Here is a 23513-nt window from a genome sequence, read left to right as displayed (position 1 = left end):
GTTCCTATTTTGAAAATAAATAAATAATTTTTATAATTCTTTTTCTATTCTTTGCAAATGATTCAAATTTTAGTATGTTATTATGGACGATAACAACTACCAGTTGTCAAAATTTCAGCTTTTCACAGTTGTTATTTCTAACAAATATTAGGTTTTAAAATGGTGTCCCTTAGTTTTGGACGCTACTGTATATATTTTCAAAACCTCTGGCCTTGATAGACTAAGGTTTTAAATGATCTTGAATAACAGCAAGGGGAGACTTGATTCCAAATATTTCTCATATGTTATATCTCTCCTCTTCTTGAAGTAGGGTACGATTATGAATATATCCAGTATCAATTAATCCTTATACACTGTTAAATTTACTTTATGTATGAAAATCGAAGAGGGGAGATATAATACATGAGAAATATTTGGTATATATATATATATATATATATATATATATATATATATATATATATATATATATATATATATATATATATATACTGGTTTAACAAAAACCAAGACTTCAAAGAATGGGTTGATAGCAATAAAAAGTGTATTTCATTGTTAGTTACAATTGTTTCAAGACCATTTGGACAAATTCAAACATTATGTTGTTTGAAAATTTTCACAAGAACAGCCTTTCTTCAGACTTATTGAATAAAAACACTTTAACAATAAAACATTATGGAAAAAATTTCCTTTATAAGGAAAAGAAAACAACTCTATCGCATCCTTGAAAAGTATTTTTAAATATTTATATATTTACCTATTTTCGTACCTCTATTTAAAAAGAAAAATCAAAGTAAATATCATATGATGTTACCACTAATTACCTATGCCCATTCACTATGTTTTATTAATACTATTCATTGATTTCTTAAATTAAATTTCTATATTCCTTTATTTAATGTAACTTATTTTTTTCAATTTTTTTATTTTAAATATATATATATATATATATATATATATATATATATATATATATATATATATATGCATATATATATATGAAGGCTTCCTTCAGTCTTGACAGACTATGGATACCCACTGTAAGGGTGCCTGCGCGTGAAATTTGTGTGGCAAGAGTTGCGCAACCTCTAACCACGCCTCTCCTGAGTCGACATTGTTGCATACCAATGGCAAGTTGAGGTACAAGACGACTGGAAACAATGCCGAGATAAGCGGAGAGCACATACAGAGCCTAGAATTCCCAAATGGTCACCCATCTGGTATTAGCCAGGTTCAACGTTGCTTAACTTCGGTGATCTGACGAGAACCGGTGTATCAACGTGATTATATATATATATATATATATATATATATATATATATATATAAGTGACCTGGTTGAAATGCTCATATCTTTGGTCTTATGAGACGAAAGTACATGAAAATGTGCAGGCTTTTTGAAGATTATAATACTATTCTACGGTTAAAATTTTGTGAGAATTGGTAAAAAAGAGTTTTTATTTTCAAACCAATTTCAAACCAATAAATATGCCCAAATTTTCCTAAAATTTGTGTATATAGTCAGCTTCAGTTTTGCTGCTTTGGTCTAACCAGGCTACTAATATATATATATATATATATATATATATATATATATATATATATATATATATATATTCTGTATAATATATACAGGAATTTACATTTATATCGGTAGTCGGTACCGACGGTTTCAAGCCCGGTAGTTGAGGACTACTCTTAATGTCCGCCTCAGGCTTTCTTCAGCCGACTCTCATCTGTCTTTAACCGGAACCGGAACTCTATATATGCACACCATAATTTTTATTTATTTATTTATTTATTTTATCCTTTATTTTTTTTAATTTTTTATTTTTTGTATGCTACTTTAATAAGGTAATCAATTTGAAGCAATAAATTAAAAAGTATGGGATGATGCCTTCTGTATTATTATTTTTCTTTAAGCACCCCCCCTATCATTCAGTTTAAGTCTCGTTTAAAAGCGTTTTAAAAATTCATTTTGAAGTTATGTCTAATCTCGTTTAAAAATAGGGTAATAAAATTTAGATTGAAATAGACCTAGGAAGTGCCCAGGGGATGGTATATACTAATATTTAAGTATCGCTTTGCGTTTAAAAACGTTTAAGATTTATTTTAAAATAATCTCTAGTTTCGTTTTAATTACAGTAATAATATTTAGTTAAAATAGACTTAAAATGTGTAAAAATATGGCATATGTTTATATTTAAGTGTTGTTTCACGTTTAAAATTATTTAAAACGTTATTTTAAAATTATACGTAATTTCGTTTTAAAAACGGTAATAAATCTTAGATTGAAATAGGTCTAAACGGTGTCAAAAATTGGTGTTTTTATATTTAAGTATATTAAGTATAACATGATCTCGCTCTATATAAAAACACGTTTTAAAACATTTAAAATTTTAAACTTAAAAATTTTCTCTAGATCTCGTTTAAAATGGGTGATAAGATCTACAATAATATAAAATAAAATATTTTGACATGTGTCTATAACTAAAATGTGGTTACACATTGACTATGCAGGTCCGTTGAATGGACATTACTTCTTAGTGGTTGTCGACAGCTTTACAAAATGGCCGGAAGTGCTTAAGTGTAAATATCCGACATCGACTAGTACTATAGATACATTAAGACATCTCTTCAGTCGTTTTGGAGTACCTAAAACTATTGTCAGTGACAACGGCACCCAATTTACCAGCAAAGAGTTTGAAGAATTCTGTAAGGCCCTATCTATTGAACATTTTACAACTGCAATATGCCATCCAAGGTCAATCGGCCTCGCAGTGAGATTTGTTGACACGTTCAAAAGAGCTTTAAGAAAACACCAAGGCATGGACACTGATGAGAAGAGTCTTGAAAAATTTTGTCTGTATACAGGATCACTCCTAACCCAAACACGAATGCTGGTTTGTCACCAGCTGAACTAATGTTCGCACAGAAAATCAGATCCGTATTTGACAGGATTTTACCAAATGCAACCAAGACAACAGCAACGAGAGAAAATCATTCGACAAGGTCCTACAAACCTGGTGACAAAATATTCTTCTGGAACTATAGGACTGGGAAAAGCTTTTGGGAGGAAGTGATGATTATGAAAAGAATTGGGCACATGCTATATTCGGTAAGAAGTAGTAAATTTGACTGTCGCAGGCATATGAATCAGCTAAGACTTCGAAACGCTGGTGACTACAAACAGGAAGATTTTAATGAATTGCCCTTAGAGGTATTGTATGACTCTTTTAATATTCCTCTACCTATAGCACAACCTACTCCGAGAGTAGTATATTCTAGTCCAGCTCAGAGAGTACTAGTTTCACCATCAGCTCCCCCCTCAAATGGTGTTGAGGAGAAAAAGTACAAGGGTGAAAAGAAAAGTTAACTGACTGAGCCCCAAACTTAAAAACAAACGGTATTAAGCAAAATTCTCCAAGGAGAAATTGGCTTGAGGGGAGGTGTTATGTGGAGATAGGTAACAAACCCGGAACATTCTATATAAGGAATCAAGTCACCTGATTTCACCAGACTCTTGTAAAACAGAGATTTCCCCCTGAACGTTAACATGCTGCATTTGTCTCTATGTAAATATGTAAATTAACTTCTCTTTCAGTATTCAAACCACAGTGTATATTTATTTATTCCTTTCACGGAATACTTTATTTTTGATTGTCCGAATAATAGGCCACCTTAGGACATATCAGTACCTGTTTTTGTTTTGTATATTCTCTCAATAATTATCACAATAGATTCCTCTTTGGTATGATACTATCACTTCCCCGGAGAAAGTTACTTGGTTGAGGAACGTCTTGGGAACGTAACCAGCTCCCCGGGGAATAAATGATATCAAACGATAGGCGCATATTGGAAACATCAACAAAAATGGGTCGATATGTTGTCGGCTATAACTGGTTGGCGTGGGTTGCTTCTTCATTGTGTCGTTACAGGCATCTTCCCATTATCAGCATTAATGGCATGCTGAAATCGAATGCTGGTACAAAAATATCGAACAAATGCATTTTTATAAAAATATATATAATTTATTTAAAATTTAACAATGAGGAGCATATTTTTATGAAGACCAGTTGAAACCAGACACATGCTTATGTTGTGTCTGCCGACCCCAGAATGCAAGCGTCAACTGTTTAAAACAATGAAATTATATTTAATTCTCTCTATCTTCATTGAAAGAGAGAGAAGGGGATTGAAAGAGAGAAAGAGAGAGAGAGATAGGGAGAGAGAGAAAGGGAGAGAGAGAGAGAGAGAGATGCGTTGTACACAATGTTTTGTTTTTGAATGCCTCGTTGACGAGTTCTTCGGGTTTGACCTTTCAAATTCTAAGGTCTTATATCGTTTTGCCTTGGTTCAATATTATAAACAAACTGTCATTCTTGGCTTGAGTCATAGCAGAAGATTTTCAAAATCACAAACACCTGTTTAACACATTTGCACCGCACAAGTGCAGATCAAGTTAGGCACAAGGTTCATTAATGTAGAAGCCCTCAGCTCCCTCAAAAGGGGCTACGTCATTGTGCCACATTGGTTCTTAATATTTATTTTGTAATCGGGGAGGCAGATCTCTATTTTAATTCTTTCAGAGGGAATTGATTCATCTCTAAGAACAAATTGAATTTTTAAAAGTGAGAGACGTTATTCTTGTAAATTTAGATTTGATTGTCTGACTCAACCATCATGTGTATGAGTCAACTTAGAACTCAACATTGTGTCACAGCTTCAATTAAATATCTCTCACCACTTTAGCCTTTAAAAATGCAGAATAAAAAGTGAAACATTTCTAGTTCTAGATGGCATCTCTCCAAACAGGATCAAAGTGTAGTATCTAGTCTGGTCTCAATCAGGAGGTTGCATTATTATTATACTTGTCTAGAGCATGAACGCTATGCATCCACTCGGACCCCATATTCTTCTCATATCTATGATAATGGGTGAGGGTTAATACACATCAAGAGGTTATCCTTTGTAAACAAATTCCTTTTTTAAACTCCAAAATCTCAGAATTAGCCTATTTTGATTAAATTTCATTTATTTCATTCAATAAATTATATATTTTACAAGCCAAATCTACTTTGTTGTCATACATTCTGGCAATTATCTTTCGGACATACTTAAGGCTAGACACTCTCAACAAAATTCCACATACACTCTATGGTTTGATCCTACTTTGTATTCAATTCAATTTATTTATCAAAAAATAAAACAATCATGTTTCAATTTTCATGTAAGGAAATGGTAGTAGCAATTTACACAGAAGAGGACAGAGTAGCCCAGAATCTGCCCATATTCACATTGAAGTGTTGTTAATGCATTTATTAACTCACTTGGATATTTATTCCAATGTCCATCGATCTGATTGAGAAAGTGGCCCTTCTTCGATTTAATTGAAATGAGTGCTGAAATAGTTGCTTGTAGTGTCCGCATAGACCTCTTTCTGGTGCAGGAGTGAATAAGTTCTGAGGCATATAATAATGATGAGATTGTAGGTCAAAATGAAATCTGCATAATCGTCGGCGCTTAAGAGAGAAAAGATTAAGTTTTTTTAGTGAAGAAATCTCTAAATAGTTTCAATTAAATTTTATTTATAAAAAGCAAATGTACAATGAGTTATGAGAAGTGGAATGGGGCAACATTAGAGGACCTCGGGCGATTGTTAATTCCTAAAGGAAGTGGTAATTCCTGAGAAACTGGATTCTTGAGGAACTGTTGGTAAGTTTGCTGTATGACTCATGAGAAAAAGTGTATTTGTAGTTGCAAGTATTGCATATTGAATAGGGAACAAGTTTCGTGCATATTTTATTATTGCTTTTATATAGTAACACAAGTTGACATTTTTATTTTTCATGTTTTTCTTATACATCGAAAATGTATTGAAGTGTGACGCGAGTAGGAGGGGAAAAAAGAAGACATTTTTGTTGGCTGTTTTTTCTCTTTTCTCTCTTTCATTAATTCTCCCAACCTAGGGTCAGTAATACTACCACCACGACTGCCACTCCTTAAATATTCACAGCAGTAAAAATAGTTCAAAGCCTTTAAAGAAAGAACCTTTCTCTCTCTTTTGACTCTCTCTCTCTCTCTCTCTCTCTCTCTCTCTCTCTCTCTATTCTATTCGAATTCCAGAGTACTACATAAAACCTTCCGATTTTATCATCTCGGAAGTTTCCACACCACAGCGCGTTTTTTTCGTTTCTTGAATCATTATGGAACCTATTCCCGGAGATAGTGTCCTTGTTAAAGTGCCCCTCCTTCCGAAATTTCAGGTAAAAACTGACGCTCCTCACCTACTTTATTTATTTATAACCTATTTTACTTTTTTCTGTAATTCATTCCATCCCTCTCTTCCAAACTTACAAACTCAGGAATAGATTGAAAAGTGCGACTTTTTTGTACGACCGGAGCGATTTCTTTTGGGTGGGGTGGGGTGAGGGACACACACAACCACTGGACCATAATACTTGACCTTTTTTTCTATTTAGTTAAAATAACTTCAGTTCAAGCTAGAAATTACTTTCTATCCGTCACTCCAGTTTTGAACGGTCTCGCTCGGTGGAGTTACAACCAAATCATCAATTTTAATCTAAAATAATCCAGTATTAAATTAATAACCTAACGCGGAATATTCTGTGTAGCTTAATCGCCATATATATTTTATAACTTACTAACTATCTCTACCTACGTATTGAGCACTGCTGAAGTAAATGCTTAAAGTTTACGCATAAATTTATACTTTCGTATATTAATTTATGTGAGTAAATGAAGTAGTTATATATATATATATATATATATATATATATATATATATATATATATATATATATATCAAGTAGTTCCAGGGTGTTAGCGTGTAATCACGTAAAAATGTGGCAGCAAAGAGTGAACATTTAAATCTTTTTTTTTTCTTTAAAAACTATAATAACGCATATTTGTCCCCATTTACTTACTTCTCCATGAAGATAGAAATATATACAAGGTTAGTTTTTAATCTGTAGAAAATTCAACTTCCCAAAATAGTACGTCAAAATTAAACACTGTCCTGGTCTAGAAAGATTTCTCATACACTGACCGAAGACAGAAAAGATGACGTACAGGGTCGGAAGGTGTATCGTCTAAGTTCGTAAAAAAATATTTTTTATTTAAACTGACATTCATTTATTTTTCTTTTAGGTAGGATGTGTTTTGCTGGGAAATAAAAACGAGTAGGCTACTCTTGCCGTTTACGAACCGTACTGAAATAATAACATTATTACTTAGAACTCTATGCGAAACATGGAGAAGGGGCTTATATATATATATATATATATATATATATATATATATATATATATATATATATATTAGGCACCGCCAAAACTGGGGGGGCAGGTCAGTACTTTTTGACGGACCGTCTTTTTAAAAATCTACCAAAAATCAGGTAATTATCCGATCAATACGAAATTTTCAGCGATTATTAGGAGAAGAATGAACTTTATAACAGTGTACTTATTTTTCATAAACGATATTTACATATATATTTTTTTTGCTTACAAAACCCCCCCTTGTTTTGAAGTGGGAACAAATATGCTTAAAATAATCATCTGAAACTGAACAAAACATATTGTGTTGTTGTAAGGGACAGAATTATAGATTAAAAAAAAAAAAAAAAAAAAAAAATTGTTTGCATACCTTATTTTGACGTCTGAATATCAGAACTTCGATTGTGTTTAATTATCCCGCTTTTGAGTTTTGAAGTATGAAATTCGGTGAATATGTTAAGTAAAATAATTAATTTAAGTTAAGCAAAACAAAAAAAAAAATTTTTTTATATTTATACGAAAAAAGCCATTTTAAAATTTTTGATAAATAAATTAACAATTTTTTTTTAGCGAGCCGAATAATGCATGACCATTATTAAACAGAGCATGCTTTGAATAATCGATACAAAAAAAAAAAAATTCGATAAATATTGTGCCCTTTGTGTTAAAAATAGCATCATTTTTTTCGATCTCGTTTGAAAACGTTTGCCGCCTTTCGACTACGGTGGACCAAACGCGCTGAAATAATTTTTTTTTATTCTGCTTTAAATTGCCTCCTCCCCCCATTTTGGGGAGCCTGGCCCCCACACACATACACATTAAAAACCAAACTCATACAAATGGTCACCCATCTGGTACTGGCCAGCCTCAGCTTAATAATACATTGAAATTTTCGTCACTGAAAAATAAGTTTTTTTGGCCTGTTTAGTCTTCCATAGTTTTCGTCTCATCGAAAGAAAACGTAAACAGACTCGATCTGAACTCTTCGGCGACGCGAAATATTTGGTTACATATATGAATAAGTGGAATTATTTGAAATTCAGGTACTTATATTATAATATTTTTGCATATTCTCTTAGAAAATCATCCTAAATCTTAGTTAGACAATAAATGAATAAATAAATAATTTCAAAAACCCTTTTTTTTAAATATTTAAGTACGTTTTTTGTGCAAGACAAAAAATAACAATTGTTAACTTTTTGGGAAAATTTAACATTTAAAATTGAATTAAAAATAGTAAAAAAAGTTTTACATTATTCTGTTTTCTATATAATAAAATTCAGGGTTTTATCTTTCTGGAAAAAAAAAAGTTACTCAGAAATAATGGATTTTAATAAATGTAATTTAGTTTTAAAAAACAACAACAACTTGATTTTGCGGCCATTTTTGGCGGTGCCTAATATATATATATATATATATATATATATATATATATATATATATATATATATATATATATATATATATATATATAGCTATTTTGTACTTTTACCTACCAATTTAATAAACAAGTGATCGTAAAAATTGCATTTAACCTGAAAATCCAATCTAAAAAAAAAACAAAAAACACCGCCTGTATTCTGTATGATTACGAAAAACAGTTTAAATCGAAATAAATCCGTTTGTGATTTTAGTGACACATGCGATGCGCATAAAAATAATCTGGGCATAAAAAAAATTAAGCCTTTTGAACTAAAACAAAAGATGTTTTTTTTTTCTCAATACGACAGCTGCAACATTTGTTTCGGTAAAATCCGGTGGCGGCTGCGAGTGATTACGGTAATAGCCGAAAAGCGAGTATATATAAAACAAAACAAAAAAAAACAAAAACAAAAAAAAACTCAATTTCCTGAAACAAACAACGTGAATCATTTATTTACATTGAATTTTATTTAGTCATATTTTATATCTTTATATTGTTGTTATATTGTATAGTTTACTGTTGGTATTATTGTAGCTTCCTTAGCGGAGCGGAGCGGAGAGCGCCCTAAGCTACCCACTCAATAAGATTCTACATTTTAAGCGATTACGCATAAATACCGTGAAAAACTTGGTGGAGACTCGAGAGCACAGAAAAAAAACATGACAATTATTTTAGCGTAGTGATTAGTTTCGTGTATACATTTAAGGTAAAATTATCACTCATTTAAGAGGCATTCTTTCCTTTTAGAGCAGTTAACCATTTTTTTTTTTTTTTTTTCTGGAGATAAACACTGCTCTATTTTTGGGGAGGAGGGGCACGGTCACACCCACCGTATTTTAGCAACAAATAAAATTAAATTCTATGACGATGAACATATTTCTTTTTCTTTCACGGCAAAAAAAATTACGGTGACGGAGCAAAATAGTTAAAGGTCGCCACCCCAACCCCATATCATACAAAAATGATATCTGGTGCATTTCTGATAAACAATCAACACTATAAGGGATCACAGGAAATTAAGTAATCCAGGGAGAATAGTATCGTCCTCCCCTACATCTATGTCTAAAAAAGGAGTCTTTTGGTCGCCCTCGACTACGGCCACTCCGTTTACTATTTTATTTGTTTCAGTAACCCTGCTTTCAGTTTGTGTAGCAGCCTTTACGCTTTTGTAACTCGTTACTGGAGGTTGATTTATATAAGCACCAACATTTATTTACGCACTGACTTCTTTTTCAGCTAATAATAATAATAATAATAATAATAAGAATAATAATAATAATAAGAAGAAGAAGAAGAAGAAGAAGAAAATTACTATAACTTGATTCCATCTGCCAGCAAGCTTATAAATGTCTAGCTTGTAAAATTCTTTAGATTTTGATGTGAAATATGAATTCGTTTTCAATTTCCTTTCGTGGTGTTAACCTAAGGCCATCTAAATGCTTTCCTAATCCTCAAAGTGATAATCTGAAGGAGCTAAATCAGATGCAAATCGAGGCAAAATTTCTCAACCAAATTCTCCTAACAGATCTTTGGTCAGTAATGTTGTGTGAGGATGAACATTATCATGATGGAAAATGATATCACTTTCTGTTGACTATAGAAGGTTGTTTTTGGATCAACGTGAGTGAGAATATTGTAGAAAAATATGAATGATGCTTTATAATCTGAAAGAAAAAGTTATACATCAATCATGGTGATATGTTTAAGTATCAACTCCCTGTATTTCCTCTTATAACAGACAACACTCTATGCAACATACAAATATCTGTGCAGGAGGTCGCCAAGGTAATCAAGAACCTTGGCTCCAGTAAAGCAACTAGCCCTGACGGCATTCCAATTATAGTGCTGAAAAACTTCAACCAGAACTTGTCCCCATACTTACAAAACTGTTTAAGCGTTGGCTTAAAGAGAAGTACTTCCCTACACCCTGGAAAACCTCATCAGTATGCCCCATATTTAAGAATTCAGGTGATAAGTCATCTCCTTCTCAGTGCAGACCAATAAGTCTCTTGTGTGTCATGAGTAAGCTGCTCGAATCCATATTAAATAGAGGAGTAGTCAACCACCTCAGCAGAAATAACCTTCTTAGTGACACACAATATGGTTTCCGTTCTGCTAAAGCTACAGCAGATGTGCTAATGGTTATACTCATAGGATTAGTGAATCCCTCTACAAAGGTTTCCTTTCTAGGGCAATTGCTCTTGACATATCAAAGGCCTTCGATAAGGTATGGCATAAAGGCCTACTTCGCAAGATTTCCAGCTACGGTATAACTGGAAATGTTTTCTCAATTATTAAATTTTTTCTCTCTGATAGGCTCATAAGAGTAGTGGTTGATGGGTGGACATCAGAGGCCCACAGTATTAATGCAGGGGTCCATCCTGGACCCAACTCTCTTTCTGATTTACATCAATGATCTCCCAAAACACATACTTAAATCATTCGTTGACCTATGCTGATGACACGGCCATCTATGGCAACACATCAAAGGCCGTAAATAACAAAGTTCTTTCTGATTTTCTCTCCTCTGATCTTGAGCGCGTGTTACAGTGGGGGAAGAGGTGGCTGGTTACTTTTAATTCATCCAAAACCAGGCTCCTATCTTTACATCATCAACGCTCTGATCCCCAGCTGGCATCAATTGAAATGGATGGCTCTCGTCTTGGGGAGGCTCCATGTTTTGACAAGCTTCTGGGTTTGAGCTTTACTCCTGATCTGAAATGGAACACGTACATCAAGTCTGTTGCCAAGGTCACTGGGAAAATGGTGGGATCCTTCTACTGCTCCAGAAGATATCTCACTACTGATGCAATTCTCTATCTATATAAAAACCAAGTACGTCCAAGGATGGAGTACTGCTGCCACATCTGGACAGGAGTTGCTAAAAACACCTATCCTGCCTTGACAGAGTACAAAATAGACTTTGTGGCTCAGTGGGGGATGCCCTTTTCTTTTACCTGCAACGTCTCTCCCACGGGAGAGATGTTGCGAGCCTGTCTTTGTTTTATCGTTATTTCCATGGCATGTGCTCATCTGAGCTCCAATCTCTGGTCCCCCCCTTGCTAATCTTTCATGATAAACAACCGTCTGGCTGAAACCACTGTCAATAATTTTCCCCACTCTTTATCTGTGCCTAAATCAAAATGTAGATTCCATGAACAAAGCTTCTTTCTTAGAAGTGCACGCCTGTAAAACTCTCTTCCGTTTGCCTGTTTCTCATCTGACTACAATTTGGATGTCTTCAAGTCCAACACAAACAAATTCCTGATGAACACCCCCTCTTTAGTTAGACATTTTATAAAATCTCCAATACTAACAATTATTACAATACTATCCCATTGATTACTGTACATGCAATAACCCTTATCCCCAAGTGGCTCTCGGGCCTTGATAAGTGGTGACCACCATGTAAAAAAAAAAAATTATAAAATAAAAATATGCATAAAATAAATGACAATGGTGTAAAATACAATTTTTTAAAAACTGACAACTTTTGCACTGACTTGATATAATGTTTGTGATTTTCTTTTCTTTTCTTCTTTACTTTTAAACTGTTTTAAAAGCCTACCAACTTTAGCTATCAAATTGTCAGTAACATCGTTCTAAAACCTTGGTCTGATTGTCTTACAAGTGATTCCATTACTGCAATGTCTGCAATGTTGTTCTTGGTAACACCCTGCAAAATATTTTTTGATTTTGTTTATTCTTCAGAAATAAGGATTGATTTACTGAGTATGCAGTCTTCATGGTTATCTCCTTACAGCACAGCAGGATATTTAATTCGGTTACATACATTTAGTGATAGGTTGCATATGAGCTAGATTCTTGGAGCTAAAGACCATGGTCCTCTCTTAGCTGTTGGAGATCTTCAGAGATTAAATCTTATCACATAAAGCGAATATTTCTCCTATTTTCTTTGACGAGTAAAGTTTTATAAACAAAAATTGCATATAAAATTCTGCTTTGATATATTTTTATAGAATGTGTTTTACAGAATGTTTTAGATATAGTTTTATAAATACATTTATAGTTATTTTTACATATAGTTTAGTGATGTTTTTAGAGGGTTTTATATGAAGTTTTTGAGATGGTTTGTACTATAATTTTATAGTATGTTGTAGACATGGTTCCATAGAAGGTATAAAATATGTTTTTATAGAATGTCTTAATTGTGTTATTATAGAATACCTTAAGTGTGGTTTTCTAGCATGTATTTTTATAGAATGTTTTAGAAATAGTTTTATAGATTGTTTTAGATGTGGTTTTAGTGAATGTTTTAGATATAGTTTTATCGAAAGTCTTAGATATGATTTTATCAAAAGTCATAGATATGATTTTATCAAAAGTCATAGATATGGTTTTATCAAAAGACTTAGATATGGTTTTATCGAAAGTCTTAGATATGGTTTTGTCAAAAGTCTTAGATATGGTTTTATCAAAAGTCTTAGATGTGGTTTATACATTGTTATTTTTGATATCTTATTTTTTGATAAGTTCTAAAGATATTGCGTGTTTTTTTAACGAAATTATAAAGCAATCTTTTTTCTACTCTCTTTTAAAATGTTTATATTTGTTGCTAGTTTTTCATGGTTCTAATTAAAACTTCTTCTTTGCTACTCTTTTTTCAGCTCAAGCAAGGTGTATTGCCATTTGGGCATAAAGGTCTACTAATTGGAATTATGTCTGCTGGTGATTGTGGGAGTTGAGCTGCAAAATATCTGGTCACATTACATTTAAACTTCTGCATATTAATATATTCAGGAAAGCAAAAAACAGGGAGAGAATTCCAAAGTATAACAGTCTGAGGGAAGAACCTATTAGAGTAAAAAGCCTTCCGGCATTTAGAGACCCTAGATGGAATATTGCTGCTATGAGTTCATCAGAGTAGATTCAGAGTACATTCAATTAAAATACTTGTATAACAGGCACAGGGATGCAATTTTGAAGTGATGAGGCAGAGGTTGAAGCTTGGCTGATAGTGTGGGACCTATTAGATTGGAGACTCTTTTTTGGACCCTGTTTAACAGGGATATACTAGTGCTAAATGCATCAACCCAGATGTGACAACAATACTCCATATATGTAGAGATATAGAATAGATTCATGTGTGAGTAATTTTCTAGCACCATAGAGGTAGCCCACCTTCTTTGCAGCAGTCTTGGCAATGTCCTCAATGTATTTGTTGCAATTCATGTTATCTGTGAATGTTAAACGGAAGAGTTTGAACAACAAGCTTTCAGTTAGGGTGTAGTTAGTCATGTCAATCGGTGGTTGAGAAAGTTTCTTATAATTGTTAAAGGAAAGAAGCTTAATTGTATTAAATACTAGCAGGGTGCCCAGGATTGTTCGGTCGTAAAATACACTTAAAATGATATTTTGATTAATGCAGATTTCGTATTTATTATTATATTATATTGGACCCAATATATAGTAATGATTTAAAAAGTAAAAAAAAAAAAAAATGACTTGTGTGTCACCACCAAGAATCAAAACCAAAACGTTTAGCTTATGATTTATTTTTTCCTCTGACATTAGTGACTAAGCTATGAAGACACGTTTGCTGCAAGACTAAAAATTAAAACATGAACCAATAACTACTACGTTATGCATGCATATTTGTAATACTGGCGTTTGACCTTCACCTGGTAAATTTAATTTCTTTTTTAAATTTTCACGCTTTTGTACAGATTTTCTCAGGCTAAAACCCAAATATACAGTTTCGTATTGGTTCAAATGCCTTATATATGAAGTTTCATGTCTGCAGACCAAAAACTCTAGGAGGAGTTTGGAAGACAAAATTTTTTAAACAAAATTATATACATAGACATAAATATATATATGGAAACAGTTTGTGTTTACTATAAACTCTTTATGCAAATATTATGCAAGTATAAATTGTGAAAAATATCTGTATTAATATAATTACACGAAATAGTTAACTAAAGATGATCACCCCACTAAAAATCTATTAGGGAATGAATTAAAATGAATGTGCAAAAAGAATATACAAATTAGCTACATCTTTTGCTAGTGAATGTAATTCAACGACCCATTTATAACAAAGTCGTATTATCTTTTTAAATAAATAGAAAAAAAGGGTTTTTAACATGAATATCAATACACACAAAAGCAAATTTCTAGGAGTATAGATAAATTATCATCGATTTATAATTCCATTTCACTATAGACTGAAGATTGTTTTTATTTCACGGTTATTATAGAGCATGGTATCATCAACAAATATATCCGTTTCACATACAGTTTCATCTGGGAGGTCGTTTATGAATATCAGGAATAGTAAAGGTCCAAGGATCAGCTCCTGAGGTACACTTATATTAATATCATGTAGATTGTGAAGCGATCGAGGACAACTTCGATTTTTCTCTTGTCTAAGAATGATCTGAATATGTTAAGTATTCATCCAAAATACCATATGATTTAATTTTCATGAGAAGCCCTTGATGCCAGACCTTATCAAAGGGTTTGAATATATCATAGGCTTCCGCACTAGCTTCCCCTGCCTTATCAAGTTCATGGTATATGCATTCAGAAATGACTATTAAAATACATGCAGTAGAATGGGCTTGCCTAAATCCACTCGGTTTGAAAGAAGTTTAGCATTTACGAGGTGGTGAACTAGCGCTTGATTTATTAATGGCTCCAAGCTTTTAGAAGGAGATGAAACTGAGAGAGCGATAATTGTGGATTAAGTTTTTAATTAGAATTATTGAATACTGGTATCACAGAGGCAATTTCCAAACTATCAGGGATAAAAACTCGGCAAGGAATTTATTGACGAGTTTAGAGAAAACAGGGTCTAGCTCAACAGCGAATTTTTTTATTAGTATAGTAGGTAGATCAGGCCCACACGCCTTGAGGTGTTTAGTTTTTTTGATATCATGGATATGAGGAGGGATAATTTTCAGATCATCAAAGGTGGCTTGTGTCTGCAAAGGAAAATTTGGGAGGGAGTGGTTTGTTGTGGCTCAGTTGCTGTGCAAGCGGCCTCATGTTTGTTGAATAATAGGAGAATTTTTGATTGCCTAATAGTGATCACACTATTATAAATTTTCTCAGAAATCACGAGTTCCTAATTTCTGTGATTCAGTACATTTCCTGATCATTTCGGTAAGTTTTCTCTTGGTTGCAGCTTTTTCACTCAAGTTCACTCTTAAAATTATACATGGCTAAGAATTTATGAGTTTTATTCAATAAATCTCCAATAATTTCTTCAATAATACAGATTTGAAGCATAGAATTCCTTACTAATAAAGATATAAAAAAAAGAAATGCAAACGTGGGGAAGGTATTAATCCACAATTATCTCGGTTACGAACAAAAATAGCAACTTGTGGTTAATTAATCGTATATCATGAGTCTGTGTACAACACTCGTGTGTTTTGGAATTAAGTAATCTTAAAAGGGTGACATGGTGTGAAATGGACAAGGGTGATCAGTATTTAACACTGATCACTGGCTTCAGTAAGCTAATACCCTACAACTGCAGCTGTAATGTCGACCGTAATATAAAAGACAACACACTCTCTGGCCATTGATTGCAAAGACCCATCAAACGAGGACTAAAATTAGGTTGAAATGGTGATATTGCAACAGGCTTGCATGCACAAATCAATTATTGATTGATTCGTTTATAGGTCAATGGTCTACAATTATTTTCTTTATACAATCAATAAATTATCAGTACAAGCATCTATTTAAACATGACTCGAACTGCTGATCTTGTTTCCTTGCACACATGATGATATCACGAAGTATTGAAATAGAAATAAGAGATAATTGGGCTCAATGGATGACGTGATTTGGTTGTTTTATTTTACTGTATACCAAATTTTCTTGATTATTTAATGTCGAATCCAGTAATTTTTGAAAAAATGTTTTTATGCTTGAAATTCTTTATGTCTTAAAGTATTTATTAAGGGAAAAATATGATAATATGAAAAATACCTGATACCTCTAATGAGGAGAGGGATCATCCCTAAAATGAGGTAACCTAGCAAGTACCCAGTAGTATTTTTGTTTTGTAATTCAATTCTTTTACTTATTTTTGAACAATAAATATAATAAACTAAAACGTAAGTTCCAGTATAGGTAAAATTAATTCTGTTAAAAACACAATTTTGCACCATTTTATGTCCCCTTACAAAGAATAATATCAAGATATAATGATACTAATCCAATTACATAATTTTGATCCTATAAAATGTGTAAAAATTAAGCTTAAGAGGTCTTAAAAGATGTTCAAATTCAGGAATCTAGCTTAATTTGTGTTAAATGGATATGGTTAAAATGCATTTTTAATTTCCAATATTTGAATTTTCAAAGGCAAAGTTGTACTCATATTATGCCCTTTAAAATCCTTTTAAAATGCTCTAAAGAAACTAAAATTTTGGGAAAATTTATTAATTGATGTCTAATAGTTATTATTTAAATTTTACAGAAATGCTGAAGTATCTCCTTTTTCACAAAGAGTTTCCATGCCGTTTTGCATGAAACTAAATCATACTAAACATAATCCAGATTCTGACCCCTTATGCTAAGCAGCTGTCTTCTAAAGTCTGTTATGATCATTAGTTTAAGAGTGAATCCTGTACATGCAAATATATAAACATACTTGCCATAATAATTATTTGAATTATCAATTCATTATTATTTTGAACTCCATTACATCTATTTTTTAATGCCATAGTTACAATGGTAGGCTATCTATCTATCTATCTATCTATCTATCTATCTATCTATCTATCTATCTATCTATCTATCTATCTATCTATCTATCTATCTGTCTCATTTATTTTGTCTTATCTATTGCTGGTTTATCCCCCCCTCTCTCTCTCTCTCTCTCTCTCTCTCTCTCTCTCTCTCTCTCTGGTCTATCATTATCTCATTTTTCTCTATAATCTATCTTATCTCATCTATTTCATCTACTATCACTTCCCACTCTCTCTCTCTCTCTCATCTCTTTCTCTCATTTATCTTATCTCATCTATCTTATCTCATCTTTTTTATTTATTTATTTTTGAATGGAAATCGCTTCAACAAGACTTGAAGCCAGCTGATGTAAGGAGCTGATAAGAACAAAAGATAATTTATCACAAAGGCAAGAGATGCCTATTGACCATAGTCTATAAATTGGAGAAAAACAGTCAGCAGGAAGAGAATTCCACAAGCTCCTTGGAAAAAATCTACTGGAATCGGAAGTATCAAAAACAACAAATTGATGGAGATCACAAGATCAACAAGTCAAATGAACTGGAATAAAGAAAGCAGGCAATAGATCAGACAAATTTGAAGAACACATGCCAGAATAGTGTTTATAAAAAAGATTAAGACTAACAGCATCATGTTTGTAAGAGAGAGGTTGAAGAGAAGAAAAAATTAGTGGGCCAGTCAGATTACAGATACGTTTCTGTATTTTGTTAAGAACTCTCAAATGGTCGAGTAGAAAATGGATCCTGGGTTTACTTTCAGTAGCTGCATAACTATCGCTTCCCTTATTCTGCCCTTTAATCCTCATGTTTTGTTTCTGATAAAGAAGGAAGAATTGCTGTTTTTTTGGTCAGAATCTAATGTATCTAACACTTATTGTTAGCAAGTTTTTGACTGAAGTACTATTTTTTAACTTCTTACATCTAGTGAGTTCATGCCATGTCTCCAGCGATTTCCATAAAAAAATGAAACCGAGACAATTCAAATCAGCCTTTCTACATTTTCTTTTTTCTGATCAAGCATTTTTAGATTTTATCGTCATTTTCTTTAGAGGTGATTGGCTTTGCTAAATACAGTGTCTTATATGTACATAGCAGGTTATAGTTATAATTTTGAACTGATTACAACATCAGTCCTAAAAATGAAATGGCAACACATGATAACATATGATGGTGATGATGATGATGATGATGATCAGCCTCATATTCTAAAGATATAGAAACAATGACATTTTTATTTTTACTAAAGAGCCACCACTTATCAAGACCAAAAGGCCACGAGGATAAGGTTGATGAGTGTCAGTTGGCTGTTTGGTTAATGGCATATCAACCTTTATGAGTTATTTAATGCAGAACGGTGTAATTTTATTAAAAGGTTTTATGCTTCAAGTTCTTTTTATTTTCAAATATTTATTCATGGTGTTTGGTTTTGTTGTTTTGCAGAGGAAAATTGTTGTTTTTGTTTTGGATTTTTCAGAACATGATTGAGTTTTGCAAAGGGCAAAAATAATATCAATCTTTGGTAAATTTTAGGTCAGGAAGCCAGTATTCTTTGGAAGTCTGATCAGATAATAAGTGTTAGGTGGACGGTGAGACAACATCGTAACAATTGGTGATGACGAATATTAAGAGCTTAAGTTTGACACTTGTGAATGCCCATGGTAGTAAAGTCTTTTTACAAATAATTATTTTTACTTTATCCAAAAAGACCAATCGTTGAAGTGTTATTCTTTCTTCTTTAAGCTAAGAAATAACCTTTGCTTTCCAGTGATACGGACGAATTGCCTTCTCAATCTTTTTACAATGTGGACGGGAGTGATGATTCATCAGATAGTACTTTTTAACACTCAGTGACTGCCGAGGACCAAGTGACCAACCAACTGAGACCCAGAATGGCCGAATTTGGTGATGTTGTTCACTGGACGTTGTTGGAGGAGTAAGGGATATATATATACATATGTCCACAAAAAAAATCAATTTAAAAACTAAAGTACATTTTAAAAATGCAACTAAATCTTTATTATTATTTTAGGGCTCTGTGATTGCTAATCCAAATTTCGATGCTGATGTGTCTGCCCAGGATCTCAGGGATGCCATGGAAGGATTTGGTAAGGAAGCTTCTAAAATAATTGGATCTAAAATAATTTTTGTTTATCTTTTAAAGTTTTTCAGGTTGTTCACATGCAATTGTCTATAAAGGTAGAATCACATATTTTGGAGAGGCGGTCAGATGGGGGAGAGGTAGCAGAAGGTATTAATCTACAATAATATCAAAGAAATATTGCAATATATTCATTTTTAATCAATCCTAGATTTCAATTTCAGTTTTTGGCCCATAAAATGCATTACAACTAAACTTTGAGTTCTCTAACTTCTTTTCTTTTAATAAATACATGGCATTTTTAAGCAATCGCAGGATATTTATGTGCATTTACTGCAGATTATTTGGAAACCATTCGTTTCTGGAGATTTTCAATAGCATATTCAGATTCCTTGCACAAAAATACACTTATATGGCAAATTTCATTGCTTAGTCTTGTGTTTTAACAAAGATATAGCATTTTTACTGAAAAAGTAGTGCAAAAAATGTGACAAAACGCATATGGTCTTAAAGAGGGGAAAATATCCAAACACGCAGGGCATAAAAATAGTCATAACTTCCTTGGTTTTAATTGGATTTAAAAAATTTAAAAAGATTATTTCTTAGCTTATCAAGCTCTTTCTATATATATATATATATATACCAATATTGAAATATTTAAAGCCATTTAATTTTTTTCATGTGTATTGCTACATGTATTACATCTGTTGTGTAGTGTTAATTGCATATCACATTTCATGATTATATCAATACCCAATGTCTGAGGTTTGAGTTATACATACATCACTCAATTACGAGTTTTACAACAGTTTTTGTCTTGACTGTATAATACTCTATTAGACTAATGTGTAGATACTTAGGGGTCTAGTAGAATACTAAAAGTTATGATAATCCTATAGGTTGTTTGTGCATTGTGTTTTGGATGGTTGTAGGGGAAATGGTGTATTGAAAGCAGATGGTGTAAATGAATATGAAAGTAAGAAAGTTAAAACAAAAGATTCTACTTAGCAATGAGATTTAAAAATACTTGGAAAATTTATTTTTCTTTACAATTTTTCCTCCCTAAAAGGTTTTAAAAATGTCCATCTGTTTTTCTCTCTTTCTCTCTCTCTATTTCTGTCTCTCTTTGTGACTTTATCAATTATAATAGCTGTTGTTATTCAAGATGATTTTTTTAAATATATCTGAAACCTACCTAAACTCTGAAGCTCCACTGGCTATTAGGAAAAAACTGGCCATTGAGGGAGATGGTATATGTGGTAAAACTTATCTGCTTACCGTTTTCAGTAAAGACTAACTCCCTTAGGTTTACATCCTCATTATCTTTGAGAACTACATAGCAGATATAAAATATTATATCGCCTTAAATATTATATATCGATACATGGAATACTATATATATATATATATATATATATATAGCAAGAGAGAGAAAGGGCGTGTTTATAAAAATTTGGAAAATATTTTAAAACTATCAACTGATTAAATTCAAAGTCTTCCTGCGTTTCTAAAATCTGCAATTATTTTATTTTATCATATTTTATTTGTTTGTTTTTGTTTTGTAGGCACAAATGATAGAAAGCTGATTTCCGTCCTTACACATCATACCAATGAACAACGGCAGGCGATTGAAACAACTTACAATGAAAAGTTTGGAAGAGTGAGTTAATATTCATGATTACTTTGTATATAAATAAGAAGAGGAAAGTGTAGGTTGCATATTGGTTGATCAAATATAGGGTGTCCGAAAAGTCTTCAAGGGATTTTCATCTTGAATGGATTTTTTTAAAATTTTTAATGATACATTGACGGAATTTGAATATAATATAACAAAGATAATAGAGATTTGTTTGCAAAAGAAAACAAAAAGTAAAAAGAATTTATTTATGAAAAATAACATCTTTTAAATGGTTTCCATTTTTAGTCTTTTTTAGCGACTTTTTCTTGCAAGGATATAATAGTTCACATCAATAAACCTGAAATTCTACATGAATTGAAGGAGAACATCAGGAATGAAGTTGGGAAACTCGTAATTGAGTGATGTATGTATAACTCAATAATAAGGAATAATATTACAAGTGTACCTTTATGGATTAAAATTCCAGAGGATCCTTATTGCATTTCTATAAAAGTGTTTAATAATGAATGAAGCTGTTTATTTATCTATTTTCTCTTAAATTGATATATTTGTTGCACTCCCATTTATATCAAAACCTCTTTCCATATTTCCAAAGTAAAAACAACTTTCTAATATACTGTGTCATAAATATATGAGCAAAACACACACACACACACACACACACACACACACACACACACATACACACACACACACACACACACACACACAAAACTGAATTATTTGTGGCTCTATAGTCTATATGAAAAGCCCACTTTATCTATTAAAAAGCAAGAACATCTTCCTAATATATTTAATCATGGATATACAAGCGATTTCGAAAAGTCTAAAAAATTTTCCTATTTCTTTTAAAAATGAATTCTCGTTAATTCATTATTGTTTTTTCTATTTTCTTATGGTATGATTTGTTTTCTTTAATTATGACGCACACTTCTATAGATGTATATTTTCTACATTGTGCATAATTGTGTAGCATTTGGGACGAAAAATCTTAACACATACACACATGTGTACACACATATATTTTTTCTTTGTGCAAAATAATCTAATAACGAATGAATTTGGGAATATATATTCTAGGCAACATGGTGAGTGACATAGGCACATTATTTTTTTGTAAACTTTACCATTTAGGGTTTGCTACCACTCAACCTTTCACCTAACCACCCTAAAAAACTTAAAATAAGTTTAATACAAAATATTTAATAGTGTAATTTATCATTTAAGAAGCAATATCTGGCCATGTTTTGAGTAGTGTTGTCATATTTGGACTGGTAAATTTGTCCTATTTAAGCGTCCTTGTAAAGTGCAGAAACGTATCTGTAACTTGATTGGACCCTCCTTTTCTTCTCTGCAACATTTCTCGTACAGATGTGATGTTACTAGTCCCAGTCTTTCATATAAATACTATTATGGTATGAGTTCTTCAGAATGTTCTGATCTATTCCCTGTGTTGTGTTGTGGGTAGTGTGTGTATATACATATAACTGTAAATCACAGCAATCTATATAACATGTGTATGTTTATAGCTCCAGAATGATTATGCTGTGTTCTGGGAGTCTATAGCGTGGGGAATGTAAATCGTGTATATATTTACGAGTTTCTATTATCGTCTAGTATATGATTGCATGCAAGTGTATATACATGTTTATATAATGTATCTATGACCGTGTAGCTATAGCTCGTTGTGTGTGTATGTACATTTAAATACAGTTCATGACAGGACCAATAATATGCATAAATACCTTTACAAAACAAAGGATGAATAACACTTATTTCGGATTTCAAGATTTGGCGAATAGGGAACATATCTGGTCCATTTTTAATCTTGTTTTGATGGAAAAGCTGAAATGGAAATTCTCCTCAAAAACAACAGAGCCTAGGGTTTTATTTTCGGCAATTTTTATTCCAGGGTGTTTTTTCCCCTTTTGAAAAGTTGCAACGTTGATTCTTAGGCATTGAACCTCTCGTTTCTCCAGGTGCAGTCTGTCTCTTTTAAGCTCTAAACACTAACTAATTTCCACATATCTCAAAATGACCATCTCTCCTTCTAAATTACGGCATTAGTATACATTACTAAGATAATTACCTGATGTTTTTACATGTCATTATTTCTAAATTGTCAACTAAATTGATACCATTTTTAAGTTACATTCCTAAATTAATGTGAATTAATATTTATTCTAAATATTTTGATTATTCTGAAACATATTTTAGCTGACAAAATTTTTTGGCTTAAATAATCATAATAATCCTTGACCAGTCACCTTTTGGCATTGACCGGTCAATATCAAACACCTACTTTCTTTTGTTCCAGCTCGTTTTAC

General features: G+C 32.2%; 1 protein-coding gene and 1 pseudogene across 4 annotated transcripts in view; one reads left to right on the top strand and one right to left on the bottom strand.

Moving 5' to 3' along the window:
• The window catches only part of LOC145261283 (annexin A13-like), a 65917-nt gene that overhangs the window by 4296 nt on the left and 38108 nt on the right, over nt 1-23513 (top strand). Inside the window, exons 1-3 of one of the 4 annotated variants that reach the window (XM_080119772.1) lie at nt 5482-5714; nt 19479-19554; nt 21113-21207. In XM_080119772.1, coding sequence (XP_079975898.1) covers nt 19542-19554; nt 21113-21207 — 108 coding nt within the window. In that variant the 5' untranslated portion in view covers nt 5482-5714; nt 19479-19541. Of the gene's footprint in view, nt 1-5481; nt 5715-5966; nt 6266-8276; nt 8341-19478; nt 19555-21112; nt 21208-23513 lie in introns of those variants that run through there. The other 3 variants (XM_080119770.1, XM_080119771.1, XM_080119773.1) reach the window with 3 other exon arrangements.
• Nucleotides 1181-1298, bottom strand: LOC145261299 (5S ribosomal RNA; annotated as a pseudogene).

This window comes from Euprymna scolopes, chromosome 37 (genome assembly GCF_053919585.1).
Source record: "Euprymna scolopes isolate OS-2025 chromosome 37, ASM5391958v1, whole genome shotgun sequence".
In the NCBI taxonomy this organism is placed as follows: Eukaryota; Metazoa; Mollusca; class Cephalopoda; order Sepiida; family Sepiolidae; genus Euprymna; species Euprymna scolopes.
The sequence above is the reverse complement of the archived record's forward strand: the minus strand, read 5'-3'. Positions and strand labels throughout refer to the sequence as shown.